Genomic DNA, 14,423 nt, shown 5'->3' with positions numbered 1-14,423 from the left:
CCAACCAAATGCAGTTTTATGCCTTTTTAGTACAGACAACAACTTACCTTCTTGATCATGCGTGAGTTGGGAAGAAATTACCACCGGATAAGTTTGTTATTCTCCAAGATAGGCATACTTCAATTCTTCCGGTAAGGGCTTTAATTCGAGCTCTGGTACTTCCTCTTCGTTTGGTTCTTTAGATTGTTCTGTATTTTTAAAGTTTGATTGGTCACCGTCAGCAAGTACCTGCATAGAATCAAGTGTAGGGTATATGTTATCAGTATCGTAATCTAATTTCTTACTCGATTCAAAAGAACGAGCAGAATAAATTTCCACTGAGTTTGTAAAATTCTTATTCTGAATGTGTTCATCAATGATTGGCTCGATGAAATCAATCTCCTCATTCTCATTATCATCATCTTCCTGGTGGTGAGGTTGTTTACATATGTTGAACACATTGAGTTCCAATGTCATGTTGCCGAAAGATAAACTCATTACTCCATTCCAGCAATTAATCAATGCATTAGCAGTAGCTAAAAATGGACGACCCAATGTAACAGGAATTTGTTTGCATTCATTAGCAATTGGTTCAGTTTCCAAAACAATAAAATCCACAGGATATATGAATTTATCAACTCGAACTAATACATCTTCGATTATTCCTTTTGGTACCTTAATCGATCTATCAGCAAGTAAAAGAGTGGTAGAAGTTGATTTTAACTCACCGAGACTGTGTTGTTGGTACATTGAGTAATTGAGGCTGAAGCCCTACTCTTTGGTATCCAACTTGCTAGTAAAATTGGTTTATCTTCAGATTCACTACAAGTTTTTTTTTTTTTTAATAGAGTAGCTTGCTTTTGACTTGGATAATTGCTGACCTATAGTGTTTATTGTTACAAAAAAATATTTTGGAATTGCTCATCTTTTTGGAGATTGTAATAAAACAACTAATACTTTAGTTAGGTTTGCATTTAGCTATCACAATTTCTTGTATGGCTGGAAGATTTTCCACAACATTTAACTTGTTTTCTTTGAATTTTATCTTAAAAAAGTAAGAATCTATGTTTCAAAAAACTAAAAACATTATACTACAATAAGTAAGTTTTTATATTACCATCTATCTATCTATATAGATTTCTTTTAACAGTAAAGAATGCTCTATCTAATAGTTATTAATTTTTTCAATTTTTAATTATAAATTTTATCATAGGTGATAGAAAATTAAGACAAAAGTTAATATTCGTTTAATAGTTTGGGTAAGTGGCTTTCAAACAAATCTATTTAGCTAATGTCATGTGATGAGTATTTTACACAGCAAATCCATGTGGTACTTAAACAACTTTTGTGAGATAGCTATAAAGTAAGCCTTGAACTTTTCGACTAACTAAGGTATGATGCTTGCGAAAAAACTAGAGAGAAGAGAGAGCAATATAGCCAAAGAGAAAGTATATTATTCATAAAAGTGTGTATAAGAGAGTTTGAGAGCTTACAAGTATGCTTGATTTGTTCTTACTTGTTGTATGCTCAAGTGGCAAGCATCATGCCCAATTTTTAGGGTAGACATACCCTAGAATGTTTTATGGCTAGAGAGTTCTCAAAGCTCTCATGCTTAGTAATACCTGAAGTGTTCCAGAAAAACCTATGTACAAGCTACATGCAACACTACTCTAGTAAATTAATTCTAGAGAATTTCGAGGTATGTACAAGCCTGAGAGTGTGTTACAGTGTACTGGAAATTTCTAGAATCAAATAAGCTAGCACAATTTCGTGCAATTTAGTCTCTTTGATTAGAAAATTTGAGTGGCTCGCGACACTAAACGCTAAAGTTTAAATCATAAAGGAGGTAGGGATTAGAAAGTTGATTTGGACTTTGCCTATTCTCTCAACTTTTTAAAAAATATTATATAATAATACCAAAAAATATTGCTTTCAAAATCTTTGTCTATAATATACATTACACATTATCAAGAATATGTACATATATATAAACGGTATACCCAATCAAACTAGTTATTTTTCTATATTTTTTGATAAGGGGGCATTAGTGCTACTTAACCCACTAAAATATTTTTTGTACCTCGTGGTTTAACCAAAAAAAAATATTTTTTGTACCTGTTTACTCAAGATTTGTATCGTATCTTTTTTGCGAAATATTTTATTTTATGTATGATATCGTGTTATCTTCACAAGTATTATGATAATCATTTTTTTAATTTTAAAATGGGTTTGTATAGTATTTTAGTGGATTCAAATATTTCCAACCTAAGTAATTATTTCGAGCATGTTGATCTCTCATGACAAGCAAATGAAAATAGATGCATGATAGGCGTGTAATCACTTTCGTATGAATCTTATTATCACAAGGCAAAAAAAAAAAAGTCAAAGCGAAACACAAAGTAAAATTTTCCCTTAGCAAAATAAAATGATTACAATGGCTCAAATTTTTTCTAAGGCACTAGTTTAATTCTCAAAATACATATTTACATAATGCCCAAGTTCATCTGAAGTTTGAGATATGAGTTGAGGAATTTCTGGGCGACGGAAGAGCCACAACCCCCTGACTTTTTATGGCCAATAATTAGCAGCTTCCCAAATGCATACTAGCGAGCAAGATCCATCCTCTGAGGAAACCCACCAGCCTCATTATAACAATGCAAAAGAATTACTATTATTGTATTATACATCTTTTACAATAACATTTTAACTCAATAATAATCTTTGTGAGATATCTTAATTAGGCCAGTCTTCTCCTTTCTCTCTCTCGAACGTCTGTCTGGAAAAGGACATTGAAAATACGCAATTCCTTCAACGTCGTCGTTTGATCAAAGTGGTAGCTTTATTAGCTTGGGAAAAAAAAATCATTTGAAGTATGAACAAATTCATAACTTCATAAGGATATGTTGGAATTCAGGTGTTATAATTTTAATCCACAATTGTCAATGGATAGATTCTCTAGCTGTGAATTGTAAGTGTTTTTGCTGAATGAACAAAGGTAAGCAGATCTAATAAAATTTTTAACCTCTATTTCCAGCAGGATTCTTTTAGGTGGCAAATTAAATAAATTAATTACTATTTAAAGACTGGTAACATTATTGATGTTGTTTAATTTTATCAGACCATTACGAGTTTTCAAAAATAAAAATTGATGGGTGCTAAATTCCTCTCAAGAGCATGGAGGTTGGGAATGGGAATCAGGAGAAGTCCTTGGGGAACAATTAACATGCATTGTGCTGAAATGGAGGTTATATTTAGGGGTGGGCACCAACCTCCCAATCCGTGAAACTAACCTAACCCGTGTGATTTTTTACAGGTTGGGTTGGGTTGATAAAATGTACGGGTTTGGTTGGGTTGGGTTAATTTGCACACCATATATCTTCACGTCCCATTTTAATCAATGTTGTCATCATCCTTAATGTAATCCCAATCAACAACATCACGAACGGCAGTCTTGCTGAATTCAGCCGCACTGGCATCGATCCATGCCAGCAAAGATGTACCCATTGCTTTTATCTATCAGCTGCTTCACCAGTTTGCAACACTTTCCTTATCCTGAAGAGAAGCAGCCGATTAACAACTTATTCACAAATAATTCAAAGAAACTCAAGAAAGAATTCAAGAGAACAGTTTCTCAAATGCACAAGTTATTACATCACAAATAATTCAAAGAAACTCAGGAAAGAATTCATGAGAAGCTGATGACCTGAATATCTAATGTTGAAAAATTGACGAGACTATCTATGGTCTTCTATTACATCACACAGCTGCTTTGTAGGCTTTCTGCAAGCAGAATTATTAACAGCTTGCGTATGAAATATATTTGAACGACAGACATATGTCTCCAAATGAAATTACAATAAATGTCATAAAGGAGAAAGACTTGTTTGAAACCAAAGCAAGAAGCAGAATGAGGGTCGTGTTAAACTCATTTCCTTTTTTGGTCCAAGTTAAACGATAAAAGAAAAATAAAACTATTTAATATTTTACAGCAATTATTCTGTATTGAACTAATTATTCTGTATTGACTTAGAGTCAACTTTTCTTTCCCCCTTTATTTCTCTCGTTTAACTAACTTTATTAGGTAAATATCAAAAGGTTTCACTTTCAATTGAAAATTCTCAAAAAAATGGTTTGGTAGGTTCTTGACCTTATTGTGATCATGTTCACATGCAATGGTTGGGATTTATGTTTCCTTTGGCTCAACATTGTCTTTAATATCTTAGGCTACTCTTTTCTTTACCCCTTTCTGTGACGTTCCTCTTGAATCGGACAAATGAAAATGCGCAATGCTTAATCGGCAGCTTAGAATCCTTGACCTGAGAACGTAGACAACTACAACAACTTTAATAGAGTTTAATCCTGAGAGTTTCAGAACTGTGAAAAAACCTGATGTCTCAAGATCCACAGCTTCTGATGTGAGGAAAGTCTAATATGGGATTCAAATTTCCCAGTAGCAGCGTTGTAGCACTGCAGTAGCACAAATTTAAACAGAAACTAACAATCTTGAACCATTAAATTTATTGAAACTTCTACGAATTGACATGTAGCAACCAGAATCTCATTCCTTTTCAAATGCAATGCTTCTTTTAATCCCCTGCATTTTTTGGCAGCTAACTTCTTAGCTTGGGTAGCTCAACACCGTTTCTAACAATATTGGCTTCAATTACCTAGCAATTATTCATTTAAAATCAAATTACAATGAGAGAAGGATGGAGGTTTTGGTAACTATGCATTAATGATTTATCACCTTTGGCTCATCATTGTCTTCAATATCTATGAATGGCACCAACATTTGCATGAATTCACTGCCAACTGCTGCCTGGAAATGGTTTCACTTTCTAACAAATATATCAATGGAACAATAAGGAAATAACATTTGATGAATTAGATAAACCAGCCAGAACACGTACTCTATAGTGCAGAAGCAAGTAAGCGAGAATTACCTTAAATAATTGGTAACACGTGATCAGTAGCAAATTAAGCTTTTTTTTTCGGAAGAGGCCAGAATTTACTCAACTCCAAAGCCAAACTAAATGAAGTTAAGGTAATTAGGGTTGAGAGAAAACAAAAGCATCAATACATTGACAAGCCAACTTACCAATTTTGACAGCAATCTAGCTAAGTTGAGCCACCATGTCCGTAGCTTTATTCAATGGTGTTTGAACCATATCCTGTATCACCAATCAGCACCATTCTCACCCTGCAAATTGTCAAAATATAAAATTACTATCATTATCAAAGCAAACGAATAACTCAAATTGAATTAATCATCTTTTACAATAATATTTCACAACCTTAATTAAGAACCAGGGTGGCCACATTAGCATTTTATGATTGTACTCCATGTAGCCGCCTAGAGAATTTTGTCACGGGCATCTTTTCACACAATCATGATGTCTGGAATGTGAGAGATCTTAGGCCAGTCTTCTGCTCTCCCCTGTCTGTAACGTCTTCTTAGAGTACCACATGCCACAATCTGCAATACCTTCAACGTCGTTGTGCGATCCCATAACCCCACACTAATTTCCAAGGAAGAAAGACGTGGCATAATGTTGGTGGAGGTGTTTCCTGTTCTTTTAATCCCATAATCCCACTCCTCCAATTCCATCAATCCCTCAACTGAAAGTGATTTCAATTTGGGGAAGGCAATAATCACTGATGAAGATGAAGATGAGTCATGAAGATCACTTTCTATTCCCAGAAATTCATTACCCACTGTTTTCACACTCTCCATGTACAATATGCTGAGATTTTCAAAGGATCACAATTTTCCCAAAGGAGGCAACTTTTCTCAATTTTTGCAGTTTTAAAGAGTGTCAAACTCCTTAGATTGGTAAATTCCTTCAATTTTTGCATCATCCGGGGGGAAACAATGTTGCCTCCGTATGACCAAATCTCTAATTCCTTCAAATTCAGAGGTGGTTGCAAGGCTTCAAGAACAAGTTGATTATCCTCATTCTTCCTCCTTCCCTCTTCTTTTTCTTCTTCCCCATCAAATTTAAGTCTCAATGAAAGAGTTATTTCATTTTGTCAAGCTCTAATCTCTTAGCCTCATCCACATCTAACACATTTCCCAGTATACGTATACTTACGCTTGGAGGAGTTCCAAGTTTTTAAGAGATTCAAGCCCACTGCCCACATGCTTTGCTACCATCAACACCTCCTCCTCCACTACAAGGAGCTCTTCCAATGTCCAAAGACTCGTTAATCTCGCAATCCCTAGTGGCATGTACCTTAAAGAATCAGTATTTTTATTTAGAGACGGGAAGTGAAACCCCTTCACCAATAATTACATTCGAACTTACATGAATTGATATATGGCCACAAGAATTATTGGATGCCTTATTTGACCCCCTGTAATCTAGGCAAGTAGTGACATAGGTTAGCTCAATGGCCTTCTAACAATATCCGCTCCAACCAAACAATTAATTTCATTAAAAAAAGTGAAATTGTGAATCACCTTTTTGCTCATCATTGTCTATGCTTTATATGAATTTGCTGCCCATTGCTTCCTGGAAATGGTTTCATTTTTCAAATATGACGGCAGAAGAAACTTTTAACTGAGCTCTGTTTCGATTTGTTCTTTAACTAGTACATATGCAGCAAAGTTATCAAGGCAAACAGATGGAAATAAAATATTAGAAACTTTTGCATATTCCTGGCATACAATTTGATTGAAATATTTTATGCTTTTGAATTAGAGAACAAACAATGACAGAGCAGGAGAAGAAATCACCTGAGGCAGACGATGATTGTAATTGCAAATCCCAATACACTCAAGCTCCCAAAATTTACTCACTCAAAAAACTATCTCATCATCCTTTGCCAGTCCACACCAATTCCCAGCGAACAAACTAAATTCTGACATTTGCCTAAATAGGCTGCTAAGTATCCTCAGCCTGATTACATGGATAACTAAAACAACATTACTAAAGTTTAATCTTAAGAGTTTCAAAACAGTGGAAAAGATGCCGTAGTTGATTAAAAAAAAAAAAAACCTGAGTTATCCATGGCGACAGGTCCAGGTTCAGGCTGATGAAAAGAACTGCAGCTTCTGACAATAGCATGGGCAGCCATCAAAACCTCAAATTTCCCAGCAGCAGCTTAATGCAATCATACTTACGAATGTCACTTGATAGCAAATAACAAAAATGCAGGAGAAGAAATTACCTGAGGCCGAGGATGATCGTAATTGCAGTGCAACGGCTTGGGAATTTTTTCAAGGGCCTCCATTCATTGCCAGCTGCCAACTGCTGCCTTGAAATGTTTTCATTTTCTTTGGGTTCTGTTTCTGGCAATCCTTCCACTAATAAGCTTCTCATTTCATATCTTGCCCTGCTTCCTGCATCATATGATACATTTAGTTACAAGAAATTAGTCGCCGGTTAAGTAAGCAAACCTTGAAAATTAATCACTTAACTCAAAATCAAAATTGATGTAGGCTTATGAATCAGGTAGTGGTCAAATTAGCTAGGCATTGAAAGAAACTTAGTTCTATATTGTTTGGCAAGCAAGAAAGTAAAAGAAAATGAAAGAGAACTCTAAAGAACCTTTTTATTATCCTCAGATATTTCAACTTAATGAATACTGATTGACATTTATACTAAGCTACAATCTTCACTACACACACGAGTTTGTTACATCACATAACCATTTGCTGCATAACTAACTTTACACATCAGCTCAACCAGCTAACTAACTTTGACAGGTCAGCTCAGTGAGTTGATCTGCTACAACCAGCTACACAGCAACAGCATGCTCTGCTCCAGCTATACAGCAACATCATGCTCTGCTCTGCTCCAGCTTTATCCGCTCTGCTCTGCTCCAGCTTTATCCGCTCTGCTCTGCTCTGCTCCAGCTTTGGCTACAACCAGCTACACAGCAACAACATGCTCTGCTCCAGCTATACAGCAACATCATGCTCTGCTCCAGCTTTATCCAATTCACTAACATCCCCCCTCAAGCTGAAATGTTTAGGATGAACATTCAGCTTGCTTCTGAAGTAACTGAATTGTTTGAAAGTAAGAGCCTTAGTCAACACATCTGCTGTTTGATCTGGACTAGGCACATAGCATACTGCAACCTCTTTAGCAGTGACCTTATCTCGGATAAAATGTATATCCAATTCAACATGCTTAGTCTTAGCATGATAAACTGGATTATAAGCTAAAGCAATTGCTCCTTGATTATCACACCACATCATAGGAGTGGAGCTTAATGTGATACTAAGTTCACCAAGTAAGGATTTAATCCAGGTAACTTCTGAAGCAGCATGAGCAAGAGATCTATACTCAGCTTCTGTGCTGGATCTGGAAACAACAGCTTGTTTCTTTGACGACCAGGAAACAAGATTAGGACCTAGATAAACAGCAAAGCCAGCCACTGACTTCCTATCATCATGATCACAAGCCCAATCAGAATCTGAAAAACAATGTAATTGCAGAGCTCCTTGATTGTAGAAATGCAGCCCCAGATGGATAATGCCTTTTAAGTACCTCAATAACCTTTTACATGCTTCCCAATGTTGAGTTCTAGGACTGGAAAGGAACTGACTTAACTTGTTTACAGAGAAGGCAATGTCAGGTCTGGTAAGAGTAACATATTGAAGAGCTCCTATAACACTTCGATATTGAGAAACATTATCAAGTGGCTCTCCTGAGTCTTTGGTGAGATAAAAGCCTGTAGACATTGGAGTTGGCACAGGACTGCAGTCTGTCATGCCATGTTTATCCAGAATATCAGCAATGTACTTTGCTTGTGTCAAGGAAACCCCTTGTGAAGATTTGCTGACTTCAATCCCCAGAAAATAGTGAAGTTCCCCCAGGTCTTTTAAAGCAAAAGCTTGATGCATATTCTGGATAACTTGTTGAATTATGGATGGACTGGAACCAGTGATGATAATATCATCAACATAGACCAAAACAACAGTTAGATGACCACTGTTCCAGGCATAAAAGAGAGAGTTATCAGACCTGGAATGCTAAAAATGCCACTTGGAGATCATTGCATCCTTAAACCTATCAAACCAGGCTCTAGGAGCCTGTTTTAAGCCATACAAAGCCTTATTTAGCTTGCAGATATGATTAGGTTTAGTTGAATCAACAAAACCTTGAGGTTGAGCCATGTACACATCTTCAATTAAAATGCCATTTAGAAAGGCATTGTTAACATCCACCTGCCTTACAACCCAGTGACTCAATACTGCTAAGCTAAGAATAACTCTAACAGTGGAGGACTTAACCACTGGACTGAAGGTTTCTGTGTAGTCAATCCCATGTGTCTGATGAAACCCTTTAGCCACAAGCCTGGCTTTATACCTTGAAACTGAACCATCTGAGTTATACTTTACTCGAAATACCCACTTGTTGCCAACTATCTTCACTGGAGTAGCAGGTAAGACTAAATCCCAGGTGTGATTGGTTTTAAGAGCTAGATACTCTTCTTGCATAGCTTTATACCACATAGGATCAGAAAGTGCTTTGGAAACAGAGGTTGGTTCTGATTTCTGAGCTAGTAAAGCTGACAAGTAGATCTTGGGCTTGAAGATACCTGCTTTTGACCTGGTTATCATTGGATGACCAGATGATGCAGGTTGTGACAAGGTATGTGGAGGTGAATGATGGGATGGTGAAGAAGGAGAAGAAGAAGTGGAATTGAAATTATCAGAAAAGTAAACTGGAGTAGAATTTGGGAAGGAAATAGAAGCATGTGACTGAGAATCATTAAGATGATATTCTGATGATGCTGCTAAAGGTGCTTGTAACTGAGTAACAAAAGGAGTAGAAGAATTAAAAGAAGACTCAGAATGAGTTGATGACTGACAGTTTGAAGAAACTGAAGAAAAATCTGTTCCTGACTCATAAGGAAAAGAACTTTCATCAAAGGTTACATGATTTGAAATATAGACCCTCCCAGAAGAGTGAAGACACTGATATCCCTTGTGTCGTGAACTGTAGCCAATGAATATACATCTAGCTGTTCTGAAATCAAACTTATGTCTATTGTATGGTCTGAGTGTTGGATAACAAGCACAGCCGAAAATTTTAAGTGTTGAATAATCTGGTTGGGAATTAAACAACTTTTGAAAAGGAGAAATGCTGTTTAGAACTGGAGTTGGAAGTCTGTTTATCAAGTAGACAGCTGTATGGAATGTATTCCACCAAAATTTGAGTGGTAAATGTGCTTGAGCTAATAAAGTCAGTCCTACATCAACTATGTGTCTATGTTTCCTCTCAATTTTTCCATTTTGATGATGAATGTGGGGGCAAGGATGTCGAAAATGGATGCCAGAAGTAGTGAGTAACGATGAAAATGTTCTGAACTCCCCTCCCCAGTCAGTTTGTACAGTTTTGATGGAAAGTTGAAGATGCTTCTCAATGAATATTTTGAAATTGGTAAAAACTTCAAGAGCATCAGATTTTGCTGATAAGGGAAAAATCCAGGTAAACCTACTGTAATCATCTAGGATTGACAAGTAGTAATTATATCCTTGGGTAGAACAAACATGAGAAGGGTCCCAAAGATCTGCATATATCAGTTGTAAAGGTGCTGAAGTTTTTGTTTCTACTGAATCAAAATGCAGCATGTGATTTTTACCATATTGGCATGCTGAACAAAATTTCAAACTGTCAACTTTATTAAAAGCAGTAGAGTTGTTACAAGCTTTGAGAATGGTTTTGAGAGTATAAGATGCTGGGTGTCCTAATCTTCTATGAAGAAGATTTACATCAATAGAACCCTTTGCAACAACTGACAGACATGACGTTTTATTCAACTCATAAGAGCTAACAGTAGAGAGCTGAGCAGAATTAAAAACAGGAGAACAAGCAAAAAGAGACTGAATTTTGTTTTGACCAACTGAACTGAGAAAGACTGAATGAACAGCAGCATGAGAAGAGACTCTATACAAGCCCACCTTTAGCAACACCTTCAAGTAAAATTTTCCCTGTGTTCTTGGCCTTTATAAAACACAAATCACCAAGAAATTCAACAGTAACTGGATTGTCAGCCAACAATTTTGAGATGCTAAGCAAATTCTTAGTAATAAAAGGGACATGAAGAACATGGTTAAGAAATAAGGATTGAGAAGCTGAAGTATTTAGCACAACTGACCCTACATGTGTAATAGCTAATGCATTTCCATCTCCAACAAATAACCTTTCAGTACCAGTGTAAACTTTTGAATCCAGAAGCTTACCTAGATCGTTGGTAATATGATTTGTTGCTCCACTATCAATATACCAGGAAGGATCTTCAATGTGTTCAGGTGGAAGTGAAGAAGACATAGCAGAGGAGGAGGAAGCACTTGACTGTTCCAGATTATTATGTCCTAGACCAGAAACAAAATTAGATGATCCAGGGTTGAATGAGAAATAAGCAGATGGGTTGCTCTCTGGATATACTATATTTCCTTGATAGCCAAAACCCCTGGGGGCATTACCAAAACCAACATTTTGTCCAAAACCAGCATTTGAACCAAAACCTCCAAAACCTCTTCCACTATTACCATTAAAGGCTCTTCCTCGACCATATTGCCCTTGATTAAAACCTCCGCCACCATTCATATTACCTCTACCATGGTTCCTATGTGGAACAAAAGATGAGTTGTACCTATTTCTGCATTTATAGGCTGCATGACCAGGTATGAAGCAAATTTGGCAAACAACTTCAGAGAAATTACTATTATTATTAAACTGACCATATCCATATCCAGAATTATTACCACCTCCAGAGTTATTTCCATACTGTTTCTGAAAATTTCCATTATTCTTTCTAGCATATGAGTTCTTCTGAACAATATTTGCTGTCATGTTATGCATCACATCACCAGCAATTTTTCCTTTCTTTTGCTCAACTCTATTTTCATGATTTAACAGCAAAGAATATAGTTCATCTAATGTTATCTTTTCACCTCGAGCTAACACAGCAGTGACTAAAGATTCATAATCTGATGAATCAAGACCAGTTAATACATGCATCACAAGATCATTTAACTCAACAGGTTTTCCAGCTAGAGCTAAAGTATCAGCTATACGTTTTACTTTTACAAAGTAATCAGACATATGCATTGCACCTTTCTTAATAGTTTGAATCTGCATTCTAAGTGTTTGAATTCTAGCCTGTGATTGAGAGATAAACATACTAGCAAGAGTCTCCCAAAGCTGTTTTGAGGTTGTTGAGTCAATCATAGTAGCAAGCAGATTTTGTTGTATCGATGACATCATCCAACTCAGCAGAAGTTGATCAGCCTTCATCCAAGCTACGAACTCTGGATTAACAGATCTGGATCCAGATTCAGTAACAGATCTGGATCCAGATTCAGTAACAGATCTGGATCCAGATTCAGTTAAGATTTCAGCTCCATTGTTGTTGCCAGAAGAAAGAAACTGCTCAGGACATTCTCGATCACCATTGATAAAACCTTCCAAACCATTTCCTTTGATCGAAGCTAGAATTTGTGTGCGCCACAAAATATAGTTGTTTTGATCTAGCTTTACAGGCGTAACAAAACTAAAAGAGTTGTTGTTTTGAACTGTATTTGCCATTTATGGCTCTGATACCATGAAAGAAACTTAGTTCTATATTGTTTGGCAAGCAAGAAAGTAAAAGAAAATGAAAGAGAACTCTAAAGAACCTTTTTATTATCCTCAGATATTTCAACTTAATGAATACTGATTGACATTTATACTAAGCTACAATCTTCACTACACACACGAGTTTGTTACATCACATAACCATTTGCTGCATAACTAACTTTACACATCAGCTCAACCAGCTAACTAACTTTGACAGGTCAGCTCAGTGAGTTGATCTGCTACAACCAGCTACACAGCAACAGCATGCTCTGCTCCAGCTACACAGCAACAGCATGCTCTGCTCCAGCTATACAGCAACATCATGCTCTGCTCTGCTCCAGCTTTATCCGCTCTGCTCTGCTCCAGCTTTATCCGCTCTGCTCTGCTCTGCTCCAGCTTTGACAGGTCAGCTCAGTGAGTTGATCTGCTACAACCAGCTACACAGCAACAACATGCTCTGCTCCAGCTATACAGCAACATCATGCTCTGCTCCAGCTTTATCCAATTCACTAACAGGCATGCCAATAATTTACCTCTTTTGACAGCTTTATTCAATATTCTGGAGGGCTGAAGTCTAGCACCACTCTCACCCTTCATCACTTATCCAGAAAATTGTCAATGATGGCAATACATGTAATCTGTGGCAAATTGAGCATCGCCTTTTTATAGCCGCGACCTCGAAAGGTTATTACTCAACTCCAAAGCCAAACTGTAAAAGTGCAGAACATAATTAAAAGAGAAGAACCTTCACTTGTTCAAATATTACTGCTTCTCAGAATCCCATGGAACTCAATCGTCAGGCTTCTATGACTTTAAAAGAAACTCAACGCCAACATCATAATTAACATTTAACAATGAAATTTATAATGGCAAACAATTGGTTCAAATTTTAGCTTAGATTCATGGGCGAAGACAACAAGATAATTTTACATGAAAAAGATAATAATATGGGAATTCTGACAACAAGATAACTACAACACTTTAATAGAGTTTAATCCTGAGTGTTTCAGAACTGTGAAAAAACCTGATGTCCGAAGATCCACAGCTTCTGATGTGAGGAAAGTCTAATATGGGATTCAAATTTCCCAGTAGCAGCATTGTAGCACCGCAGTAGCACAAATTTAAACAGAAGCTAACAATCTTGAACGATCAAACTTATTCAAACATATATGAGTTGACATGTAGCCACCAGAATCTCATGCCTTTTCAAATGCAATGCTTCTTTTGATCCCCTGCATTTTTTGGCAAGTAACTTCTTAGCTTGGGTAGCTCAACACGGTCTTTAACAACATTGGCTTCAATTACCTAGCAATTATTCATTTCAAATCAAATTACAATGAGAGAAGGATGGAGGTTTTGGGAATTATGCATTAATGATTTATCGCCTTTGGCTCAACATTGTCTTCAACATCTATGAATGGCATCAACATTTGCATGAATTCACTGCCAACTGCTGCCTGGAAATGGTTTCATTTTCTTTGGGTTCTGTTTCTGCTTGATATGCAACAAATATATCAATGGAACAATAAGGAAATAACATTTGATGAATTAGAACAATAAGGAAATAACATTTGAACAATAAGTTATTACTCAACTCCAAAGCCAAACTAAATGAAGTTAAGGTAATTAGGGTTGAGAGAAAACAAAAGCATCGGTACATTGACAAGCCAACTTACCAATTTTGATACCAATCTAGCTAAGTTGAGCCACCATGTCCATAGCTTTATTCAATGGTGTTTGAACCATATCCTGAATCACCAATCAGCACCATTCTCACCTTGCAAATTGTCAAAATAAAAAATTGCTATCATTATCAAAGCAAACGAATTACTCAAATTGAATAAATCATCTTTTACAATAATATTTTAC

The 14,423-nt window shown here is 36.4% G+C and overlaps 1 protein-coding gene and 1 long non-coding RNA gene across 2 annotated transcripts; both read right to left on the bottom strand.

The window, feature by feature from the left end:
• Nucleotides 1–5,077: 5,077 nt before the first annotated feature.
• LOC112098300 lies at nt 5,078–5,313 on the bottom strand. The gene is made up of 2 exons (XR_002905416.1): nt 5,274–5,313; nt 5,078–5,179 (listed from the first exon to the last, which is right to left on the bottom strand). It is a non-coding gene; the product is annotated as an uncharacterized LOC112098300 (long non-coding RNA).
• Nucleotides 5,314–5,359: 46 nt separating this feature from the next.
• LOC112097791 lies at nt 5,360–5,713 on the bottom strand. The gene has a single exon (XM_024183370.1). It carries the CDS (start codon nt 5,711–5,713, stop codon nt 5,360–5,362), a length of 354 nt encoding a protein of 117 aa, XP_024039138.1.
• Nucleotides 5,714–14,423: the final 8,710 nt, after the last annotated feature.

This window comes from Citrus clementina, unplaced genomic scaffold (genome assembly GCF_000493195.1).
Source record: "Citrus clementina cultivar Clemenules unplaced genomic scaffold, Citrus_clementina_v1.0 scaffold_5, whole genome shotgun sequence".
Lineage (NCBI taxonomy): Eukaryota > Viridiplantae > Streptophyta > Magnoliopsida > Sapindales > Rutaceae > Citrus > Citrus x clementina.
This window is presented reverse-complemented; position numbering and strand designations above follow the sequence as displayed.